General features: G+C 38.9%; 1 protein-coding gene across 2 annotated transcripts in view; it reads left to right on the top strand.

The window, feature by feature from the left end:
* zgc:63587 (uncharacterized protein LOC393431 homolog) overlaps positions 1-23,067 on the top strand; it is a 41,899-nt gene that overhangs the window by 12,039 nt on the left and 6,793 nt on the right. For both annotated transcript variants that reach the window (XM_051904479.1, XM_051904478.1), the window contains exons 6-7: positions 1,337-1,471; positions 2,376-2,493. In XM_051904479.1, the coding sequence (XP_051760439.1) occupies positions 1,337-1,471; positions 2,376-2,493 (253 nt within the window). The remainder of the gene's footprint in view (positions 1-1,336; positions 1,472-2,375; positions 2,494-23,067) is intronic.

Genomic DNA, 23,067 nt, shown 5'->3' with positions numbered 1-23,067 from the left:
GATTATTTGTGTATCCGATTGGAATCTGATCTCCAAAGTATTGACTGTCCACATTGTGTATCGCAACTGTTTAGATCCAATTTGTGTGTCCATGTCGCTCTAGTTGCAGCTAGTTGCCAAGACAGCATTTCTCATTTTTATTTAATTTAACTTGATGTACTAAAAAACTACAACTAACACTGAAATAAAAATGAATTAAAATGGTATAGGCATATTTAAAGGGCTAGTTCACCCAAAAATGAAAATTACGTCATCATTTACTCACCCTCATGTCGTTCCAAACCCGTAAGACTTTCGTTCATCTTCTAAACACAAATGAAGATATTTTTTATGAAATATGAGAGATTTCTGTCCCTCATCTGTCCCTTTTTTGATGTTTCAAAAAGTTCATAAACTAACCCATATGAATTGAGCGGTTTAGTCCAAATTTTCTGAAGAGACATGATCGCTTTATAAGCTGAATAGATTTAATTTAGGCTTTTATTCACATATAAACATTCATCAACGCACATATCAGTTGTGGTAAACGGAAGCTCAGGCATGTTCGCTTGATGTGTGCGAGAACCAGTGAGGTTCATTCCCGTGTGTTACTCAGCATGTTTGAGCTTCAGCAAGAGCCAATGAGGTTCATTCTCATGTTACGCATCACGTTTGAGCTTCTGCAAGAACCAATGAGGTTCATTCTCGTGTTACGCATCATGTTTAAGCTTCCGCAAGAACTAATGAGGTTCATTCCCATGTGTTACTCAGCACGTTTGAGCTTCAGCAAGAACCAGTGATGTTCATTCTCGTGTTACGCAGCACGTTTCAGCTTCTGCAAGAACCAATGAGGTTCATTCTTGTGTCACGCAACACGTTTCAGCTTCAGCAAGAGGTTTGTTCTCACACGTGAAGCAAGTTTGGTTGAGCTTCTGTTTATGTTCGCTAATGAATGTTTATATGTGAATAAGCCTAAATTAAATCTGTTCATCATAAAGCGATCAGAAAATTTGGACTAAACCTTTCAATTTACTAAACCTTTCAATTTAAAATGAAAACATAAAATGTAAAAAAAAACAATAGGATCTCAGTGATGCTAAAATAACACTGGTGCATGTGGTGAGTCATTGCTGAACAAGAACCTGTAAACATGATGTTGTGGAGAATTTTGATAAGCTTTATCTTGACTAAGTGGTTTTTCTCCGTTTCTAAAATGTCCCGTGATTAGATTGTGGTTTTTTTCTGCTGAGATCCATATCTGATGTTTATTTAATGCTCTTGTTTAATACAATAACAAGCTTTTATGTCTGAGTATTTCCTTTCAGCTCGTTCTTTATTGCTTTATTCTCTTCGACAGCTTTAAGACGATCATCCAGTATATCGATAATCAGTTTGAGCGATACCTGCACGACGAGAGCGGACTGAACCGCAGACACATCGTTGACAACAGAGTACACTGCTGCTTTTACTTCATCTCTCCGTTTGGACATGGGTAAAACACCTGCACATGTTCTGCCTTTCATCATCAGTCAATAAAACATCTTATTCATGCAGAAAGTGGCTTAGCTTTAGCTACATCAGAACTTTTCAGTTCAAGTTCAAAGGTGATGTGAATTGTCATTAAAAAAAACTCAGCTGGACATTTACGTACATGACTAAGCGTAAAAACAAATTTTCAGCAGCAGCTGAGAAATATTCATAGGTCACATGAAACCCCAACAAAAATCACAAGACTCAAATCTTCAACAGTCCCAGATAAACGTTTATTGAATTGCCAACAAATATTGCAGCCAAACAGTTGCCCATCATTTCAGGTTGAATTTTGGTTGATGCATTGTTTTGTTTCCATTCTTATTATGGTGAAAATCCATGTAAAATCCAAAAAAATCAGAATTTATACCCTACCTTTCAGAAGTTTGGGAAAGAAGTCACTTAAGGCTGCATTTATTTGGTCAAAAATACAGTAAAAACAATAACATTGTGAAATATTATTACAATAGAAAGCAACTGTTTACTATTTGAATATATTTTAAAATGTAATTTATTCCTGTGATCAAAGCTGAATTTTCATCATCATTACTCCAGTCTTCAGTGTCACATGTCATTCTAAGATGCTGATTTGCTGCTCAAGAAACATTTCTGATTATTATCAATTATTATAAACAGTTGTGCTACTTCATATTTTTGTGGAAAACATGATTTTATTTTTTTCAGGATTCTTTAATGAATAGAAAGTAAAAAAAAACAGCATTTATTTAAAATAGAAAGCATTTGTAACATTATAAATGCCTTTACTATAAATTTAGTATATCCTTGCTTAATAAAAGTAAAAAAGATCTTACTGACCCCAAACTTTTGTATGTGATTTTTGCTTCTGTGTGCTTAATTTTTCCCAGCCTGAAGCCTCTAGATGTGGAGTTTATGAAGGCGATCCACAGCAAAGTCAACATCGTCCCTGTGATCGCCAAAGCCGACACGCTCACGCTGAGAGAGAGAGACCGTCTCAAGAGAAGGGTGAGGGCCAAGCTTTTTCTCTCTAGAACAAGTATCATGTGGTCCATCTAGTTGACAACATGTTGCAAAACTAACAAATGGTATATCTGAGCTTCTTTGTGGTGTAGATTCAAGCTTTTGGTTGGTAGAGTGAATGTTTGTTGATCAGACGGTGTGTAACTGTAGCGTAGGGTGTGTACATGTATTCATGCATTTACGCATTGTGATATTCCTGGCAGTCTGGCATGGACACAAGTATGTAAAAAGACACACTGACCATGTATGTACTGTAGTGCACGGTTCTCCTTGTGCCGTCTGCAGATGTTTCCCTTTAACACACACAGAATCGTACACCCTCTGGATTGTATCTGAAGCGAGGTCAGGTGTGTGCCGACCTGCACGCTCCATGTCTTCCTGCCGATGTGCTCCACAGGTTAAGTAGGACGGTGATTATGTGGCGTATATCTGGCTCGACTTCATCGGGACGTAATCTGTAATCCCACAGGAAGCTCGTGCAGATCAACATGAGCACTGGAGCTTGTTCAGCATTTCTGCTGCTGCTTTGAGCTCAATTATGTTAATGAACGTAATGGTGGTTTATTTTGCCAGTGTTAGTATCATACGCCGCCTCTGTGCCTCTTAAAGAATTAGTTCACTTCAGAATTAAAATTTCCTGATAATTTACTCACCCCCATGTCATCCAAGATGTTTACGTCTTTCTTTCTTCAGTCGAAAAGAAATGAAGGTTTTTAAGGAAAACATTCCAGGATTTTTCTCCATATAGTAGACTTCAACGGCTACCAACGGGTTGAAGGTCCAAATTGCAATTTCAGTGCAGCTTCAAAGGGCTCTACACGATCCCAGACGAGGAATAAGGGTCTTATCTAGCGAAACGATCTGTAATTTTCTAAAAAAAAAAAAATACAAATTTATATACTTTTTAACCACAAATGCTCATCTTGCACTAGCTCTGTGGCGTACCGCGCATTACGTCATCATGTTGGAAAGGTCATGCGTGACGCAATTTTTTGTGTTTGTGTAGCTAAAAAGTCAGAGTTTCATACCATTCTGATGAAATTACATTTATTTAAAAATAAAAATGTAGTTTTTTTTCTGTCAAAAATGACTGAAGAGCACCAAATGTTGAGTCACGTATGACCAGTGATGGGAATAAATAAACGACGTTACTAACAGCGTTACTTTTTTCAGTAACAAGTAATCAAACGAATTACTTTTTCCCCCGTTACAACAGCGTTACCGTTACTGACAAAAAAAAAATATGCCGCGTTACTATAATTGAACTCACTGAAGCGGTTTTCATCCGAGTATGCTCTCTCTCAGCCATAGGACCTGCAAATTTTTTCTCTGGTGTGTGTGTTGGGCGGGGACACATGCTAACTGATGATGATTGGTGTGTGACTAGAGATGATAGACCTGCAAAGCGTTTTGTTGTAAAGAAATAGTACAGGTTAGTCATACACAAATATAATTTTAGACTGATAGCCTAATAATGTACGATGCTCTGTATGTGTGTGTGTCTGTGTCAGAGCATGGGAGCCAATACCCTTTGTGACATGCTGGATCGAAAACATGTGAAAGAAGTTTTTGGTTGTTTTCTTGTCTAGTTGTTCATTTAAGCCATTAGTTGACTAATCACATTTATATTAATTTAATTTCTTAAATATTGGAGAGAATAAACCAAAATAATAAGCGTTTATGTAATATAGGCTATAGCACTCAAGCGTAACGCTTGCCATATAGAACTGGCAAAAGTAATGATTATGAATGTGACAAAAACAGCAAGGAGACATTTTAATTGTTTATTAATAAACTAATGTTTTCTGAATCAGTGTCGGCTGCAATGATGAAGTTGACATTGCTGACTCTCATCATCTCCGCATACTGGATGCGCCTAAAAGAGAGAATGCACATTTCATTTGGATTACATAATCAGAGTAGCCTATTTCTTTTTGTTTTGAATTATTTTGTTTAAAAAGTAGACATTTCAAGCTTTCTATAGATATATTTCTCATGTCTGTGAGGCAAGCAGCCTATACGCTGAGTTTCGGTTAATTTAGCCTAAAAGACGCACTCCAGTTCACGTGAAAGTGATCGCGCCGGCGCCTCCATGTCATGATTATTGTTTGCTATATTTGCTTCTTATTTATTAAATCCAGGCAATTGGTTGATGAAACATTGATTAAAATTAAGATACAATTTTTACAAAATGAAATTCACTTTTAAAGAAAGGCTTTCTACAAAACAAAACTTAATGAAGTGGTCAAAATCATGTCTGACTCACTCCATGTCTCCCGATATATTGCGCATTTTAATGTATTCTATCTTACTCATGCTGTTCACTTTTCATAATCAAATAGATGAATTTAAAACATAACATAGGTCTATTTAAACATAAATATGAAACTATGTTTTCTTTAATGGCTACATAGTACAGTACAGAGAGATTTCATGTCGTGAGCAAGGGCGGATCACGAGTCGGATCAAGCATAATTTATTTTTAGACTTATATTTAATATTGGGGGCATCCAAGTTATTTTACATATTTGGATTTTTCTTTTTAAAAAGTAACGCAATAGTTACTTTCCCTGGTAATTAGTTACTTTTAAAATGATGTAACTCAGTTACTATTTGTGAGAAGTAACTAGTAACTATAACTAATTACTTTTTTAAAGTAACGTGCCCAACACTGCGTATGACTTGGTTAGCTAGTTTCCTCAACACTAATTCTGTTAATCTGAGGTTTGTGTGTCTGTGTATAGAAGAAAAATGTGCTAATCTATACAGTCATTATGTTTTGTTTTATATCACTGAAGTCTTCTGTCTTTTTCTGTAGCTCAGCATGTTGCACATCATTAGATTTTGCATGACAAAAGAGTCATAACAAAACAGTAGTGAAAGAATTTGTCCTCCATCCCCCACAAATCAACAACCCATGCATTTACACTAACCTAAACAACTGTTAAACCCTCAGACATCTGACTTTCACCAACGTGAACAAAAAAAAAGACCGTAATCTCTGAACTCTTCTTGTTTAATCTTGAATTTAGGCCATTTGTGATTAAAAGTCCCAATTGACCTTTGTCAGCATCTTTTGTGTGTGTAAACTTTGTCTCATTACTGAAAATGGTCCTGTTAGAGACCGTTTTAGATTAGAGACTAATGGAATCTTCTCCACATCCTGCAATCATTGCATGTACGTCCATCTAAGTCGCAGGAGAGATTAGCCACTGTCAGCCATTTCAAGCTAAATGACCCAAACAGATGTCAAAGTGCGTGTTCTCATGTGTGGTGTACAAATGTGCATTTTTCAGTTTGAGTTGTGTAGTGATGTCAAATAGAAAAAGTTCACACAGAAAAACACAACTAATGGTTTCTGTCGCTCTTAATTAAATGGCTCACAACACACAGGGCTTCATTGCTAATGCTGGTCTATATTTAGACATTGCTTTGGACACTGAATGCTTGTATTTTTAGTAGTTCCTGTTATTCGCCTGCTCCTTAGATGCCAGTTTTCTCTTCCTGCAGGTAATTTCAAAACACATTTTCATACACATTCCCACATTTCTGTGTTAGCCAATCCATGTATTTTTTTAAAGGGATAATTTACCAAGAATGAAAATTCTGTCATCATTTACTCACCCTCATATTGTTTCAAACACAACTTTCTCTCTTCAAAAAAAAAAAAAAAAATTCCCTGCTTGTCCATACAATAAAATAACACAGTGATCACATGGTATTAAGCTTCAAAAAGAAATTAATGTTTATTCAACAAATCTCACATCAAATCATACTCTCAGTAAATAACATAATTTGCATGTGTGGGCGAACTATTCCATTAAAGGGGACATATCATGGAAATCTGACTTTTTCCGTTTTCAGTGGTGTAATTTTATTTATGAAGAGAATGTCCAGATAAATTCATATACCAGTAAGTGTCATTTTACACCAGACTGCTTTGCACACAAGGGTCAGTAAAACACAAAAGGGGCTTTCGCACCGGAAGAACCTTTTCATAGTTCCTAGAACTATTGGCTGAAGTACCCGGATTTTGGCGTGTTCGCACCACAGGAACTAGGAACGATTTTAGTTCTAGGAACTCCTTCTGGGGGAACTAAATTAGCTCCTACTTCAGAGTAGGGTCTAAACCAGCAATATAGGAACTATCAGAGACGTAAGTGTACGTTGATTGGTCAAACGCATGTCAAACACCGGTACCTGCCATTTTTAAAAAGCCGTGTAAACATTTACTTCACAAACATGGAAAACAGTGATAATGGCATTGACCTGTTGTCTGCAGGGTTGTGTTCTTTTCTCCGCCTTGATGATATGTAATACTGGAAGTTGTCATAGGAGGTTTGGTCTCTTAGCTCCACTTTTTGCTCTTTCAGTCGCATAAATTCTGTGTTTACATTCCAGCTCCGTTATCACAAAACTCACGACACACAGCAAACACAGCTCCGATCACGGCGTCTTCAATCCACCGTTTTTTAGCGTTTGTAAATGCCGCGCTTAAAGACGCCGCTGTCGGACGCTTCACAGTTCCTATTGCCAGTGCGAATGCAACCAGGAACATGGCCCAGGGGAGAAATTAGTTCTCGGGGGACCTATCCTTGTGGCTAGTTCCTAGAACTATTCGGTGCAAAAGCACAGAAGTTGATTCTCAAAGATGAAGCGATACCAACTGTTCATGATCCAATTTCATATATATTTCATGATGTTTGCAAATTGTCTTCCTGAATGTGTTTCGTTAGCACGTTGCTAATGTACCGTTAAATGTGGCTAAAGTTACCATTGTTTCTTACTGTATTCATGAAGACCAGAGCCATGTTGTTTCATTTTTAACCCAAAAACACATGCAGTCTGTATCTTCATCTTCATTCTTATTGAGTCTCTCCAACGGTGTGTAGCTTTAGCCACGTTAGCCATGCAGCACGCTATCAAACTCATTCAGAATCGAATGTTAGCAAACATCCACAAAATACATGCCATACGCAAGTGATCTGAAATGCTCCAGCATGAACAGTTTGTAATGATCCATTTTGAGATTTATATTTGCTGTGTGAGCTTCTCCTGTATTATTTATGCCTCAGTTTAATGGAATCACAAGCTTGGGGGCGGGGAGCATGATCTCATTTGCATTTAAAGGTACACACACCAAATCAGCACTTTTTTTTTCTCCCACCCAAAAATAGGCAGTTAAAACATGGTATAATAAAAATCCATGGGGTATTTTGAGCTGAAACTTCACAGACACATTCTAGGGACACCAGAGACTTCTTGTGAAAAGGGGCATTATAGGTCACCTTTAAGCTTTCTGTAAACACAGTACCGTTGTTACTGTTGCTGAGAAACCCATAACTACTTGAAACTTTGATTGTTTAAGAACTTAATTTTAGGAAATTGCCCCATTAAATCTGAATGTTAAAGTGAATGAATTGGAGGAAGTTTAATGCTTGTTCTTTTCATTGGTACCACCACAAATGCTTGAATCCTTTTTCTTACATCAGTGATTATCAGGAAAGGATGAACACACCCTTAAGAATTTTGTCTACCTTACCTTTTCCCAAGAAGAAGACTCTTGGACGCAACTACCAACAATCAGTTCTTAATTATGTGAAAGTGCAAGTCAGCATTTCCCGCTCACTTTTATGATGTCACCGCAACCGGTGAAGGTTCCCAAAATCCTGCCACTGCCATAAGAATGACAAATGACCCATTGTGTCTTTGCGGCCTGACTGATATTTATGTTTCATTTTCACCCTTACTTTCTCACCGTGATAGCTTCGCTCTCATTCTCTCACAGAGGACTGCCGCCCCTCTCCCCGATCTTTCTCGCACCATCATGAAAGGGGGAAGCAGCTTGTGTAGAACAATATGGCCTTCCTGTAATGTGTCAGGCCGATTGGCAGGGAAAGCCGGGTCAGCGGTGTGCAGGACTCTTATCAGAGGCCGGAGTGAGGTCATAAAACCCTGAAACTTATAAAGTACTCGAGGGACGTTTAGGTAGCTCTCACTTCCCGCCATAGCAGTAATATATGCCGAAGAGCTAGCAGTATGGAAACGCCAGCAGCAGATCATGTCCGTTTGAGAAAGAAACCCTTTGTGGCCGAACTGACGTACATCTGGGAGGAGATTTCTCCAGTAGAGTTGCATGCGATTCCCACAGGTCAGATTGTAGGTGCGCTTTGTGGGTTGCATTGTTGTGTTTGTGTGAATTTGAATGTTATTGTTGATGTTTGCCATGCTGTGATCCCCATCACGCTCATATCTCAGTCTCCAAACTGTCAAAGCTTTCCTCTCTTTGTCCTCTTGGTTGGCTCAATGGGAGAAATGTACAAAAGCACCAACGAGCGTTGTGCAAGATCGTGTGGTTGCCAAATGTTACCAGCCTTGTTGTTTTTAAAACAGTGGGGTCAGAAAGTCTGAGAGTACTTGTGACAGTGCATCATTTATCATTTAATTATATTATCAGCATTGTAATTTGAGTGAAAATTTGAGAATGTCTTTGGGGGGTGTGTGTGTATGTGTGTGTGTGTGTGTATATATATATATATATATATATATATATATATATATATATATATATACAGTGCTTGACATTAACTTTTTTGCTCACCAGCCACAATTTTGACATTGATACAATGGGGAAAAACCTCCATGTAAGATATCTTTAATATCTCCTAATTTGGCAGCAGGTAAATTAGGCTGCTGTCACTTTAAGACCTGATGCATGGATCCATTATACTGTTACACATGCGTTTTCTTTCTCAACTGTTTACGTTCATGTAAAACAAAACTGGCTGTTTATGTGAATACTCACAAAGACCGGCATTTTGACATTATTTTGTGTGTATTTGACTGTTTAGGTGCAATAAGCAGCGAAATATAACTCAATTTAGTACTGAGAGGCAGTTTTATGTGCGCGCACTTTGGGTTTGAGCACAAAATCTGTAGGAATTAGCAAAATTATGCACAATATGTGCAATCCCATGCCGAAATTCGAGCCCTGTGACACCAACAATATTCATCCAGAGCAAATGAAACGAGTGAATGAGGGGAGACGGGTTTGAGGGGAGACGGGTTTGCGTGTCGACTCGCTGTCAGAGAGATGAGAGAGTGAGAAAGTGCAAATATATATATATATATAAAATGTACAGTGGGTACGGAAAGTATTCAGACCCCCTTAAATTTTTCACTCTTTGTTATATTGCAGCCATTTGCTAAAATCATTTAAGTTCATTTTTTTTCCTCATTAATGTACACACAGCACCCCATATTGACAGAAAAACACAGAATTGTTGACATTTTTGCAGATTTATTAAAAAAGAAAAACTGAAATATCACATGGTCCTAAGTATTCAGACCCTTTGCTCAGTATTTAGTAGAAGCACCCTTTTGATCTAATACAGCCATGAGTCTTTTTGGGAAAGATGCAACAAGTTTTTCACACCTGGATTTGGGGATCCTCTGCCATTCCTCCTTGCAGATCCTCTCCAGTTCTGTCAGGTTGGATGGTAAACGTTGGTGGACAGCCATTTTTAGGTCTCTCCAGAGATGCTCAATTGGGTTTAAGTCAGGGCTCTGGCTGGGCCATTCAAGAACAGTCACAGAGTTGTTGTAAAGCCACTCCTTCGTTATTTTAGCTGTGTGCTTAGGGTCATTGTCTTGTTGGAAGGTAAACCTTCGGCCCAGTCTGAGGTCCTGAGCACTCTGGAGAAGGTTTTCGTCCAGGATATCCCAGTACTTGGCCGCATTCATCTTTCCCTTGATTGCAACCAGTCGTCCTGTCCCTGCAGCTGAAAAACACCCCCACAGCATGATGCTGCCACCACCATGCTTCACTGTTGGGACTGTATTGGACAGGTGATGAGCAGTGCCTGGTTTTCTCCACACATACTGCTTAGAATTAAGGCCAAAAAGTTCTATCTTGGTCTCATCAGACCAGAGAATCTTATTTCTCACCATCTTGGAGTCCTCCATGCGGGCTTTCATGTGTCTTGCACTGAGGAGAGGCTTCCGTCGGGCCACTCTGCCATAAAGCTCCGACTGGTGGAGGGCTGCAGTGATGGTTGACTTTCTACAACTTTCTCCCATCTCCCGACTGCATCTCTGGAGCTCAGTCACAGTGATCTTTGGGTTCTTCTTTACCTCTCTCACCAAGGTTCTTCTCCCCCGATAGCTCAGTTTGGCCGGACGGCCAGCTCTAGGAAGGGTTCTGGTCGTCCCAAACGTCTTCCATTTAAGGATTATGGAGGCCACTGTGCTCTTAGGAACCTTAAGTGCAGCAGAAATTTTTTTGTAACCTTGGCCAGATCTGTGCCTTGCCACAATTCTGTCTCTGAGCTCTTCAGGCAGTTCCTTTGACCTCATGATTCTCATTTGCTCTGACATGCACTGTGAGCTGTAAGGTCTTATATAGACAGGTGTGTGGCTTTCCTAATCAAGTCCAATCAGTATAATCAAACACAGCTGGACTCAAATGAAGGTGTAGAACCATCTCAAGGATGATCAGAAGAAATGGACAGCACCTGAGTTAAATATATGAGTGTCACAGCAAAGGGTCTGAATACTTAGGACCATGTGATATTTCAGTTTTTCTTTTTTAATAAATCTGCAAAAATGTCAACAATTCTGTGTTTTTCTGTCAATATGGGGTGCTGTGTGTACATTAATGAGGAAAAAAAAATGAACTTAAATGATTTTAGCAAATGGCTGCAATATAACAAAGAGTGAAAAATGTAAGGGGGTCTGAATACTTTCCGTACCCACTGTGTGTGTGTGTGTGTGTATCTATATATATGTATCTATATATATATATATATATATATATATAATATATGTATGTGTGTGTGTGTGTGTGTATTTATGTAAGTATGTATATCAATTATGACTGAATAGCTCATCATTTTATAGATTTTAAATACTTAAAAATCTTTATATTTTATAATTTTCAGTTTATTTTCTGCTTTAAATAATATTAAAAAAAAAAAAACAAACCCAGATTTTCAATGTTGTCTCAGATTTTCTGACCACACTGTATGTTTATGTTTTTGTGGTCGTTTGGTCATTAAACACAGGGCTTTGGTGTTAAACGTGTTGTTTACTCTATGTTGAAAGACAATTTTATTTGCGACGTGTTAGACCAGTGAGGTCACTTTGTTTTCGAGGCCAAGTCTTCAAGTCTTTTTTTTTTTTTCATTCTTTTCATATTTCATTCATCTGATGTTGTTATCCTTAACTGCAGAAGTTAAAACCGTGAGTATCTCAATGGTTTTGGTATGTCTGTGTCCACATTCCTTCCTTAAATGAGGGTGTGGTTATTTATGTATGTTCTCAAGCAGAATGATTGCATCCTGGAATTGCAGCTCACGCAGCCCATATAAAACAATAAATATCCAGCACGTTCTGTGGCCACGACTTGACCTTTATTTAACACTTCAGTTTTTCAGAATAGAGTGGACTTATGACTAGGAATTCTTGCACCACCTCCAATTAGAACAGCATAATTAAATCCGGTTTGCGTTAAATAAACCTGTGCTTGAGGAAGCGCATTTAATGCTTTTAAAGGAAAAATTCACCTAATAATCTATTGTTCACCCTCATACCGTTCCAAATACTTTTCTGAGTTAAAGGATTAGTTCACTTCAGAATTAAAATTTCCCGATAATTTACTCACCCCCATGTCATCCAAGATGTTTATGTCTTTCTTTCTTCAGTTGAAAAGAAATTAAGGTTTTTGAGGAAAACATTCCAGGATTTTTCTCCATATAGTGGACTTCAATGGCTACCAACGAGTTGAAGGTCCAAAATGGAGTTTCAGTGCAGCTTCAAAGGGCTCTACACGATCCTAGAAGAGGAATAAGGGTCTTATCTAGTGAAACGATTGGCCATTTTCTAAAAAAAAAGAAAAAGAAAAATTTATATACTTTTTAACCACAAATGCTTGTCTTGCACTGCTCTGCAATGCACCCGCATTACATAATCACATTGGAAAGGTCACGCGTGACGTAGGCTGAAGTACTGCTGTAGGGCGAAAAACTACATTTCATTTTCTCTTCCAACTTCAAAATCATCTGACATTAATGTTTTACCTTTTTTGTAAAGGCCATTTGACTTAGTCTTTGCACGTTCGCTTTGTAGACACTTCCTCAATACTCTGCCTACGTCACGCGTGACCTTTCCAACGTGATTACGTAATAAGTGGTGCAGTGCAGGACGAGCATTTGTGGTTAAAAATTTTTTTTTTTTAGAAAATAGCTGATCGTTTTGCTAAACAAGACCCTTATTCCTCGTCTGGGATCATGTAGAGTCCTTTGAAGCTGCACTGAAACTGAAATTTGGACCTTCAACCCATTGGTAAGCACTGAAGTCCACTATATGGAGAAAAATCCTGGAATGTTTTCCTCAAAAACCTTAATCTCTTTTCGACTAAAGAAAGAAAGACAACATGGGGGTGAGTAAATTATCAGGAAATTTTAATTCTGAAGTGAACTAATCCTTTAATTTCTTTTATACGACACACAGTCAGTGTTGGACTGGTCACGCTTTTGCATTCAAGTCTTTCAAACTTTAAAAAGGACACAAAACCACCATGAAAGTAACATTAAAATAGTACATACGGCTTGAATGTTTACTGAATAACAGTGAATAGTGATTTAAATAGTGAATAATGGCTTACATTTCTGTCTGACTTGAAATATAGCGCACAAATCATATGAGCTACTGTTATACTACTTTTTAATGATGCTTTTGTGTCTTTTTAAAGCTTGAAAGCCTCAATGACCAGTATGATTCTTCTAAATTTCTTCTAAATTGTCATACGGGTTTAGAAAGACATCAATTGTTTCTTTACAGAACATCTCTTTTCTTTGGAATACCAAAATACGAAGCTGATAATGAAATACTAAGATGTCTTCAGCAAGAAGTTACAATCAGCTAAAATTCTGCCTGTTCTTATCCAATTGTCCATACTATAATTGTAGCATCTTGTTGCTGAAGGCCTCCACACACACACACACACACTCATCCCTGACTGGAATTTGCTGGAGTGAGCGTCTCCTCGCGTCCCACTGTTTCAGAGACGCCGGATTAACATTAGCCCTGGTACCAACACACACACAGGTCCTAGTAATTGGTCAGTCCTGTTGAGTTTCTTTCAGAATTATATAACACCCCTGTGTGTTTTTGTAAGAATGAAAGGCTTTCACGAGCTGCAGGTAGCCAGTGGTTTTATCCAGAGACAAGGGATCACAGTTAAGAACTTCATGGCTTTTCATTTTGACACACTTTATTGCTGAATAGTGACTTTTACAGTATTTCATAATTGTTCATACTGCTCTGTTATGTAATTTTGAGCCACTAAGTAGAACATCTGCATGATAAACAAAGTGTTTTAGTGTTAAAAGCAAGGGTTTTAAACCGTGTAAAAACTGTAGGGAGTGGTTGGATTCGAAGTGCTTATTCATGCTGAAACTTGACAGTAAGAAACTACTGTTTTGCTCCCTGAAGTATAATCCTATAATAATTGGTCTGTAGACAGGAAAACTATATTTAACTTATTTTGATGTGTTATGTACATAAATATAGTGCCTGTCCTGTTTGTGGCTCCTATTTTTGTGCAAGTGACCAAATGTTTACGAGCCTCTTTAGTTGTACAAGTGTTACATTATACAACTAGTGCACAGCCTGTAATCTATAACTGGGTAATTAAGATAGTGTCAGTTGATTGTACTATAATCAGGTCATTTTGTTTGTGACCTAGTGCACTATTTTCGTTTAATCAAAGCATTTTCGACAGGTTCCCAGAGTGCCAGATCCATGTTTAGGTGCTAATATTTACAAATACAATATTTGAACACATTCAGATTTTTCTGTCCCATCTGTTTGCATTCACAGTTCAGTTTTGTGCTGCCCAAACTGATCTGAAACGAGTGAGTTTGGTGCATATGGATCCATGCTGTGTTGTACAGTTGGGGAGCACATTTTCGTCTCTCAGTTCTTCCTCAAATGTACATTGTAAGCCATTTTGTGTTTTAAAATGTAAGTTGCCTACAGGGTGCTCCAAAAGGACTGCAACTAGCATAAAGATGTGAGCTTGACTAACTGGTTGAGTCCTTATATATCTACTTATTTGCTACTTATGTTTACATTGAATTGCATTATCCTAAAACCTATTTGAAATTACTATTAGGAAGTTCCTAAACCTATTTGAAAGGCGAATTAAGGCACCAAGAACGATAACTCTAATGATAACTATCTTAGCGTCTACACCAGCGGACGATATCATTTTGTTCATTCTAAGGGTACGCTGCAGTTTTGTCGCCTGCCACTTTAAAAGCTCGAGCTCTTTAAAGTCAGATGGATTATGATTGGCTGCCATTGTTTTTATTGTTCATCACAGGGCTCCAGACTAACATTTGAGAGCAGTAGTACCGGTACCACTTAGTTCTACAGATGGTGGCGCCAGCACCTGATTTGGTCGTGCTGGGGGGATTTTTAAACAAGTTAATTTAATAATAAAATTACTATTGCTTTGCATTAATGAGTGCAGTTACTAATAATATTACATGTTTGTTTATTGGAAATTTGACAGTAAAGCACTGAGCTTGAATTGAGATGCATATAGAATTAACTTCTATTAACAACGGTAACGTGCAAAAAAACTATTTTTTTATAGAGAAAATGTAAATATTCTACTCTTATTAAAGGTGGGGTAAGTATTTTTTCAAAAACACTGTTTGGAAGTTAGTCGGGCAAACACCAACAACAAACGTGTAACCAATCAGCATTAGGGGGCGTATGACAGTCGAGGAGAGAGAACAAGCAAGAGGGAGATTAAAAAAAAAAAAAAAAAAACTGCAGAAAGAGAGATGAGACACAATATAAATGAGCTCAAAAGAATATTACTGGAATGAAGGTTTATGACTGGGCAAGCGCATTAGGACCCGCGTTAATATTAGAAAAGCTTTTCAGAACTGGAGAGTATCTTGTTTGTATTTACTCTTGTGTACTGTACGTTCATTTTTTTTTGTGCTTCCTTGTTGTTCGTTCATCAACTGAGCTTTATTTTTCGTGAAGCATTATGTTGCGCGTCAACTATGATAAACAGACATCCACTTGCATTGCGTGTGTAACAGAGGCCAGCTAGTGAGAGTTGTACAGGTAAACTACTGCACACTGACGACCGCTAGAGAATGTGATGTTTAGCATCATTTTAAGTGCACTCGCCTCGCCTGCCAGCAGTGATCAGGCCGGGTTCGAGACCGACTCAGAGCAGGGTGGTTAGGATTGGAGGGTTAGTTTTGGAGGTGGAGCAGTGAAGAGAGGGGTGGGTTTGTTTGGGTTGATTTCAAATATCAACAATATCCAACAGCGTTTTTGAAAAACTACATACCCCACCTTTAAATGTACCATTGTTCTTCTATAGTATCATACTGAACTGACCGACAGCTTCAGTGATTATAAAAGGAGTGCTCTTTGCTTGTTTTCTGTGTAATTCAGTCACAATTTGAAGAAAAGTTTTTGGTTTCTTTTCTACTTTTGCATATATTAGGGAATGGAAATGTCTAATAAGTCAATAAGTGCTCCTCTGTCGACATCTACTGGTTATAGTGGTAATTTCATGTTGTTGTTTTTTTAGATAAGTGTTTGTTTGCCACAAAGTGTTAGTTTTCCTACATCTTTAAACTTTTAGTTTTACAAATCATCACATTAAATATAACATTAAATTGGATAATATTTAGAGCTTTGAAGTGCTGGAAAAGGTGTGAAGCCCTTGAAAAGTGTTTGAATTTCACTCTCAAAATGTTATAAGAACCCTGAGATGAATAATGTAAAAAAACATTCAAATATTTCTGCCACAATACCATGGTTACAGTTAGTTATTCTACATCAAATGCATGGTGGATGTTGGTGATTTGTGGATTGAAAAAATGTTTCTCCTGTTTTCCACATCAGCGCTGTTTGATCTTATACCTGTGGTTTATAACAGAGAATTCTGTGCCAAATTTGAATTCTTCTCACTAGATCTTGCAGGCTGCAGTGATGTTATTAATTCTGCTGCAAATTCAAGTGCTTTCTCACAGGATCTCCCTGCGATGTGTAATGGCGTTGCATGCTCGAGAATCGAGATCAGTCCGTATGTACCTGTTCTATGCTGTCTATTATTGGTCCGAGCTGATAAACGGTCCTCGCAGCACAGCTCAAACGAGTATCGTGGTTTCGTTTAGAAAGTGAACGGCCTTTAGACCCCAAGCTTTTGAACAGTAGTCTGTGTTTTTCCTTTTTTACATGCATGCAGCCAGATCTGATTTCTGCCCGATCTCAGGGGAAAATCAGAATTGGTTGACAATGTACATGCAGCTTTGATTGAGCACTTGGCTGAAGAGACCAACTCCAACATCCAGCCCACACAAGCTTCGCACACTAGTACCCACAAATAGTCTTGCTCCGCAAACACATGGTCACGACTCATAATGCATCCTATGACAAACAAATTACAAGCATAATAGGTGAAACTCACTTCCCTTTTCAGTTGGGAGCCATGGAGAAACTCCCGTGCCATTGTTCCAGGCCAGACTCCAGGTGCCTCTGCCAATCGCATGGAGGTGCTGCCAATCCAAACACATTCAGCCTCGGAGAAAGACAGGGAGAGCTAATGATTGTGTTGAGGTCTGCGCTGATAACTCACACCAAGATTCGCAGTGCTGCCGATAAATTGTGGAAAATCCTTGTTTCCGTATAAACTGAAATAGCTATTATCAACGTGCCACTCTTTGAAAGGTTCTTGATGTTCTGTTTAGGAACTAAACTTTTTCCATTTTTTATTATAGCTTAATATTTTTAGCAGGGGATGAAGAAGCTATTTCTCAGAGAGCTTGTTGTGCTTTTGCATACGAACATTAACTGAACATTAGCATGCTAAAAAAAAGGTTGCATCTATAAATTCATTCCTTTTGTCATGTAAAACTGTAGTCATGAAAGAATTGCTTTTTGCACTTTTATTTTAATATTGGTCAATGTACACCAATGTAATGTTGAAGGTGTATATGACTTTCTTCTTTCTGATGAACACAATCGGAGATATATTAATAAATATCCTGACGCATCCAAGCTTTATAATGGCAGTGAATGGTATGAAGCTGAAGAAAGTGCTTCCATCCATCATAAACGTACTCCACACGGCTCTGGGGGGTTAATAAAGGTCTTCTGAAGTGAAGCGATGCATTTGTGTAAGAAAAATGAAGTAAAATATCTAGCTTCCGCCAGACTGCCTTCCATATTCGACGTACGAAGAAAGTGTAAAACTCGTGCAGTTCAAAAAGCTTACGCTACGTCCTACAAAATGCTTATGGAAAAAGCTTAACTGACGCATCTTGAAAATACTAGTTAACTTTTTGTGCTCATGATGAGATCCATATGATCCATTTTTATTCCATAACTGCAAGACAGACTTTTCAGGGTAGGAGATGGACTAAAAATGATCTTCCAAAACTTACTGCCAGATTCTGGAAGATAAATTCTTCAAACAGTGGTACAAGAGGATGTGGTGCTGGTCCTTCAAGAGTCATCTGTCTGTCTATAAAGCCTATAAAAAGCCAGTATTCATGTATTTTACAGCACTTCAGCTTGTGATTCTTATTAAGTGGGGGTCATTTTTTAGGATTCTGTACCTAACCTAAGTCTCTGAGATCCTGACACCTTGCACTTCTGGAGACTCCGGGTAGGTTGCAGTTCTGGAAAATGGTGGTGCTGGAGACTAAAGGGTTCCTGATGGTTTCACACATAATCCTTCATCTTAATTCTTTTGCAGTTAACATGTGTCTTTTCTTCCCCACCTGTTTTTGTCTGACCCTGCTGACCCAATGAGCGTTTTGCTGTCCAATGGTCATGCTTTAACTTTGCAATTTCTAGTATTGCATCCGTCTCATGGGCATTTAATAATTTTTGGCTTTTCAGTCTGAGTTAAATCTATTTTTTGGCTCATTTTGCCTGTAAAATAAAACCTGCCTAATAATTATGCACACCTGAATGTAAGGTGTTTTTCATTTCCAGTCTTCATGAACAATTATATATTACTTTATAAATGATTAAATACAAAATTAATAGTAGTTATTAAGATTGATGTGGTTTGGAATTGGTAAAATGTGCCTGGAAAAAAATATTAGAAAATCAACTTGCCTAATAATATTTCTGCACACGGTGTAGTGTATAGTGAGTCATCTGGGACATAACTACTGACTAGCCGTTTATGAAAATATGTACGTAATCTGCTTGTTTCAGTTTTTATATACGGCCATATCTTAACTTCTTTTCCTGTTCCCATGCATAGAAGTCGCTATTCTGCCATTTTTCTTTGTTCATTGTGAAGCAACATGTTTATTTTCACATTTGGAGGTCAAGTCATCCAAAAAATGTCAATATCTCCATCTGTTCACACCCCAGATTTGGCACGAAAGGGAAAGATGGACCGGACTCTTATAAATCACGCACCCTTCTTCATCCACTGATTTTGTTTGATTAAAAAAAGCTTGTCTACGGTCATGTTCCCCACGGGCCAACTGTGCCATGTTTATTTGGACTCAGAACACGCAACAATGACACCCGCGCAAACAATAACACACACGGTCCTGTGTGGCCCTGTCTCGCTGCGGTTCCTCGCTATGAAAACAGGACTAATCATAACAGGAGGGGGTTTCTGTAAAGACCTGCGGAGCAGGAGCTGCTCTCCCATTGAATCGCCATCCCCGCTGAGATTACATGAAAGCACTTAGAATGTCAGGAAGAGGCTGCTGGTGGCGTTCTGGGCGTCATTACGTAATGGCATTGTGAATGTGCTGCTTAGAAAAACAGCTTTGAAGTTAGAAAAATAAATCCTAATGTCTGATCCACCACAGGTGCTTCAGAAGTGCTATTTTTTTAATTTATAGATTTGGCTGTTTTTCAATCTCATTCTCTTTATCAGTTTGAAACTGGGAATATCTCCCAACACCGCTTGGCATCATAATTTGCACAGTTTCAGTTTGGTGTTTGGTGAAAATCTTGAAGGATGTGTTCAGGTCATGGGGTAATTGGGGCAGCTCTCTCTCTGCCCAAGATCTGTTTCGGCCTGATCGTATCTGTTATCTGACTGGCACCAAACTCTCTACGTGTGGATCCAGTAGTTCGTTTACATAGCGTGATTCATACGATTCCTGTTTTCAGCATCAAAGTGTTTCCTCAGATCTCTCTGAGAGTGTTCCAAATGTCAACGTGCTGAGAGAACTTTGAGTTCAAGAATTACACAAGGTCTGGTATCCAATGTTTTGGAAGAACATTCAGAGCAATTTTTAAACAGTTACTACAAACTAAAAAGAAACCACACAGACATCATAAATCATTTTATGAAGATCATGAAGATATTTTTAATGCACTTTGTGTCCATGCCAGAAAGCCGTATGTGTGTGTATATATCTATATCTATTTATATATACATACAGTGGGTGCGGAAAGTGTTCAGACCCCCTTAAATTTTTCACTCTTTGTTATATTGCAGCCATTTGCTAAAATCATTTAAGTTCATTTTTTTTCCTCATTAATGTACACACAGCACCCCATATTGACAGAAAAACACAGAATTGTTGACATTTTTGCAGATTTATTAAAAAAGAAAAACTGAAATATCACATGGTCCTAAGTATTCAGACCCTTTGCTCAGTATTTAGTAAAAGCACCCTTTTAATCTAATACAGCCATGAGTCTTTTTGGGAAAGATGCAAGAAGTTTTTCACACCTGGATTTGGGGATCCTCTGCTATTCCTCCTTGCAGATCCTCTCCAGTTCTGTCAGGTTGGATGGTAAACGTTGGTGGACAGCCATTTTTAGGTCTCTCCAGAGATGCTCAATTGGGTTTAAGTCAGGGCTCTGGCTGGGCCATTCAAGAACAGTCACGGAGTTGTTGTGAAGCCACTCCTTCGTTATTTTAGCTGTGTGCTTAGGGTCATTGTCTTGTTGGAAGGTAAACCTTCGGCCCAGTCTGAGCTCCAGAGCACTCTGGAGAAGGTTTTCGTCCAGGATATCCCTGTACTTGGCCGCATTCATCTTTCCCTCGATTGCAACCAGTCGTCCTGTCCCTGCAGCTGAAAAACACCCCCACAGCATGATGCTGCCACCACCATGCTTCACTGTTGGGACTGTATTGGACAGGTGATGAGCAGTGCCTGGTTTTCTCCACACATACTGCTTAGAATTAAGGCCAAAAAGTTCTATCTTGGTCTCATCAGACCAGAGAATCTTATTTCTCACCATCTTGGAGTCCTCCCATGCGGGCTTTCATGTGTCTTGCACTGAGGAGAGGCTTCCGTCGGGCCACTCTGCCATAAAGCCCCGAATGGTGGAGGGCTGCAGTGATGGTTGACTTTCTACAACTTTCTCCCATCTCCCGACTGCATCTCTGGAGCTCAGCCACAGTGATCTTTGGGTTCTTCTTTACCTCTCTCACCAAGGCTCTTCTCCCCCGATAGCTCAGTTTGGCCGGACGGCCAGCTCTAGGAAGGGTTCTGGTCGTCCCAAACTTCTTCCATTTAAGGATTATGGAGGCCACTGTGCTCTTAGGAACCTTAAGTGCAGCAGAAATTTTTTTGTAACCTTGGCCAGATCTGTGCCTTGCCACAATTCTGTCTCTGAGCTCTTCAGGCAGTTCCTTTGACCTCATGATTCTCATTTGCTCTGACATGCACTGTGAGCTGTAAGGTCTTATATAGACAGGTGTGTGGCTTTCCTAATCAAGTCCAGTCAGTATAATCAAACACAGCTGGACTCAAATGAAGGTGTAGAACCATCTCAAGAATGATCAGAAGAAATGGACAGCACCTGAGTTAAATATATGAGTGTCACAGCAAAGGGTCTGAATACTTAGGACCATTCAGTTGTTCTTTTTTAATAAATCTGCAAAAATGTCAACAATTCTGTGTTTTTCTGTCAATATGGGGTGCTGTGTGTACATTAATGAGGAAAAAAAAATGAACTTAAATGATTTTAGCAAATGGCTGCAATATAACAGAGTGAAAAATTTAAGGGGGTCTGAATACTTTCCGTACCCACTGTATATACACACAGGTGCATCTCAATAAATTAGAATGTCATGGAAAAATTCATTTATTTCAGTAATTTAACTCAAATTGTGGAACTTGTGTATTAAATAAATTCAATGCACACAGACTGAAGTACTTTTAAGTATTCGGTTCTTTTAATTGTGATGATTTTGGCTCACATTTAACAAAAACCCACCAATTCACTATCTCAATAAATTAGAATACTTCATAAGATCAATAAAAAATTTTTAAAAAAGGATATTTTAAACAGAAATGTCAGGCTTCTGAAAAGTATGTTCATTTCTATGCACTCAATACTTGGTTGGGCCTCCTTTTGCATGAATTACTGCATCAATGCGGCGTGGCATGGAGGCGATCAGCCTGTGGCACTGCTGAGGTGTAATGGAAGCCCAGGTTGCTTTGATAGCGGCCTTCAGGTCATCTGCATTGTTGGGTCTGGTGTCTCTCATCTTCCTCTTGACAATACCCCATAGATTCTCTATGGGGTTCAGGTCTGGTGAGTTTGATGGCCAATCAAGCACAGTAAAACCATGGTCATTGAACCAGCTTTTGGTACCTTTGGCAGTGTGGGCAGGTGCCAAATCCTGCTGGAAAATGAAATCAGCATCTCCATAAAGCTTGTCAGCAGAAGGAAGCATGAAGTGCTCTAAAATTTCCTGGTAGATGGCTGCGTTGACTGTGGACTTCAGAAAACACAGTGGACCAACACCAGCAGATGACATGGCAGCTCAAATCATCACTGACTGTAGAAACTTCACAATGGACTTCAAGCAACATGGTTTCTGTGCCTCTCCACTCTTCCTCCAGACTCTGGGACCTTGATTTCCAAACGAAATGCAAAATTTACTTTCATCTGAAAAGAGGACTTTGGACCACTGAGCAACAGTCCAGTTCTTTTTCTCCTCAGCCCAGGTAAGACGCTTCTGACGTTGTCTTTGGTTCAGAAGTGGCTTGGTGTGACAGTTGTAGCCCATTTCCTGAAGACATCTGTGTGCGGTGGCTCTTGATGCACTGACTCCAGCTTCAGTCCACTCCTTTTGAAGCTCTCCTAAGTTCTTAAATCGGCTTCGCCTGACAATCTTCTCAAGCCTGCGGTCATTCCTTTCACTTGTACACCTTTTCCTACCACACTTTTTCCTTCCTTCCTTAAATGGTCTCCCAGTCTAGTTCTGTAGGCTACACAATCATGGGGAAGACTGCTGACTTCACAGTTGTCCAAAAGATGACCATTGACACCTTGCACAAGGAGGGCAAGACACAAAAGGTCATTGCAAAAGAGGCTGGCTGTTCACAGAGCTCTGTGTCCAAGCACATTAATAGAGAGGCGAAGGGAAGGAAAAGATGTGGTAGAAAAAAGTGTACAAGCAATAGGGATAACCGCACCCTGGAGAGGATTGTGAAACAAAACCCATTCAAAAATGTGGGGGAGATTCACAAAGAGTGGACTGCAGCTGGAGTCAGTGCTTCAAGAACCACTATGCAC

The sequence above is a fragment of the Ctenopharyngodon idella genome, chromosome 8, assembly GCF_019924925.1.
Source record: "Ctenopharyngodon idella isolate HZGC_01 chromosome 8, HZGC01, whole genome shotgun sequence".
NCBI classification, from domain to species: Eukaryota; Metazoa; Chordata; class Actinopteri; order Cypriniformes; family Xenocyprididae; genus Ctenopharyngodon; species Ctenopharyngodon idella.
This window is presented reverse-complemented; position numbering and strand designations above follow the sequence as displayed.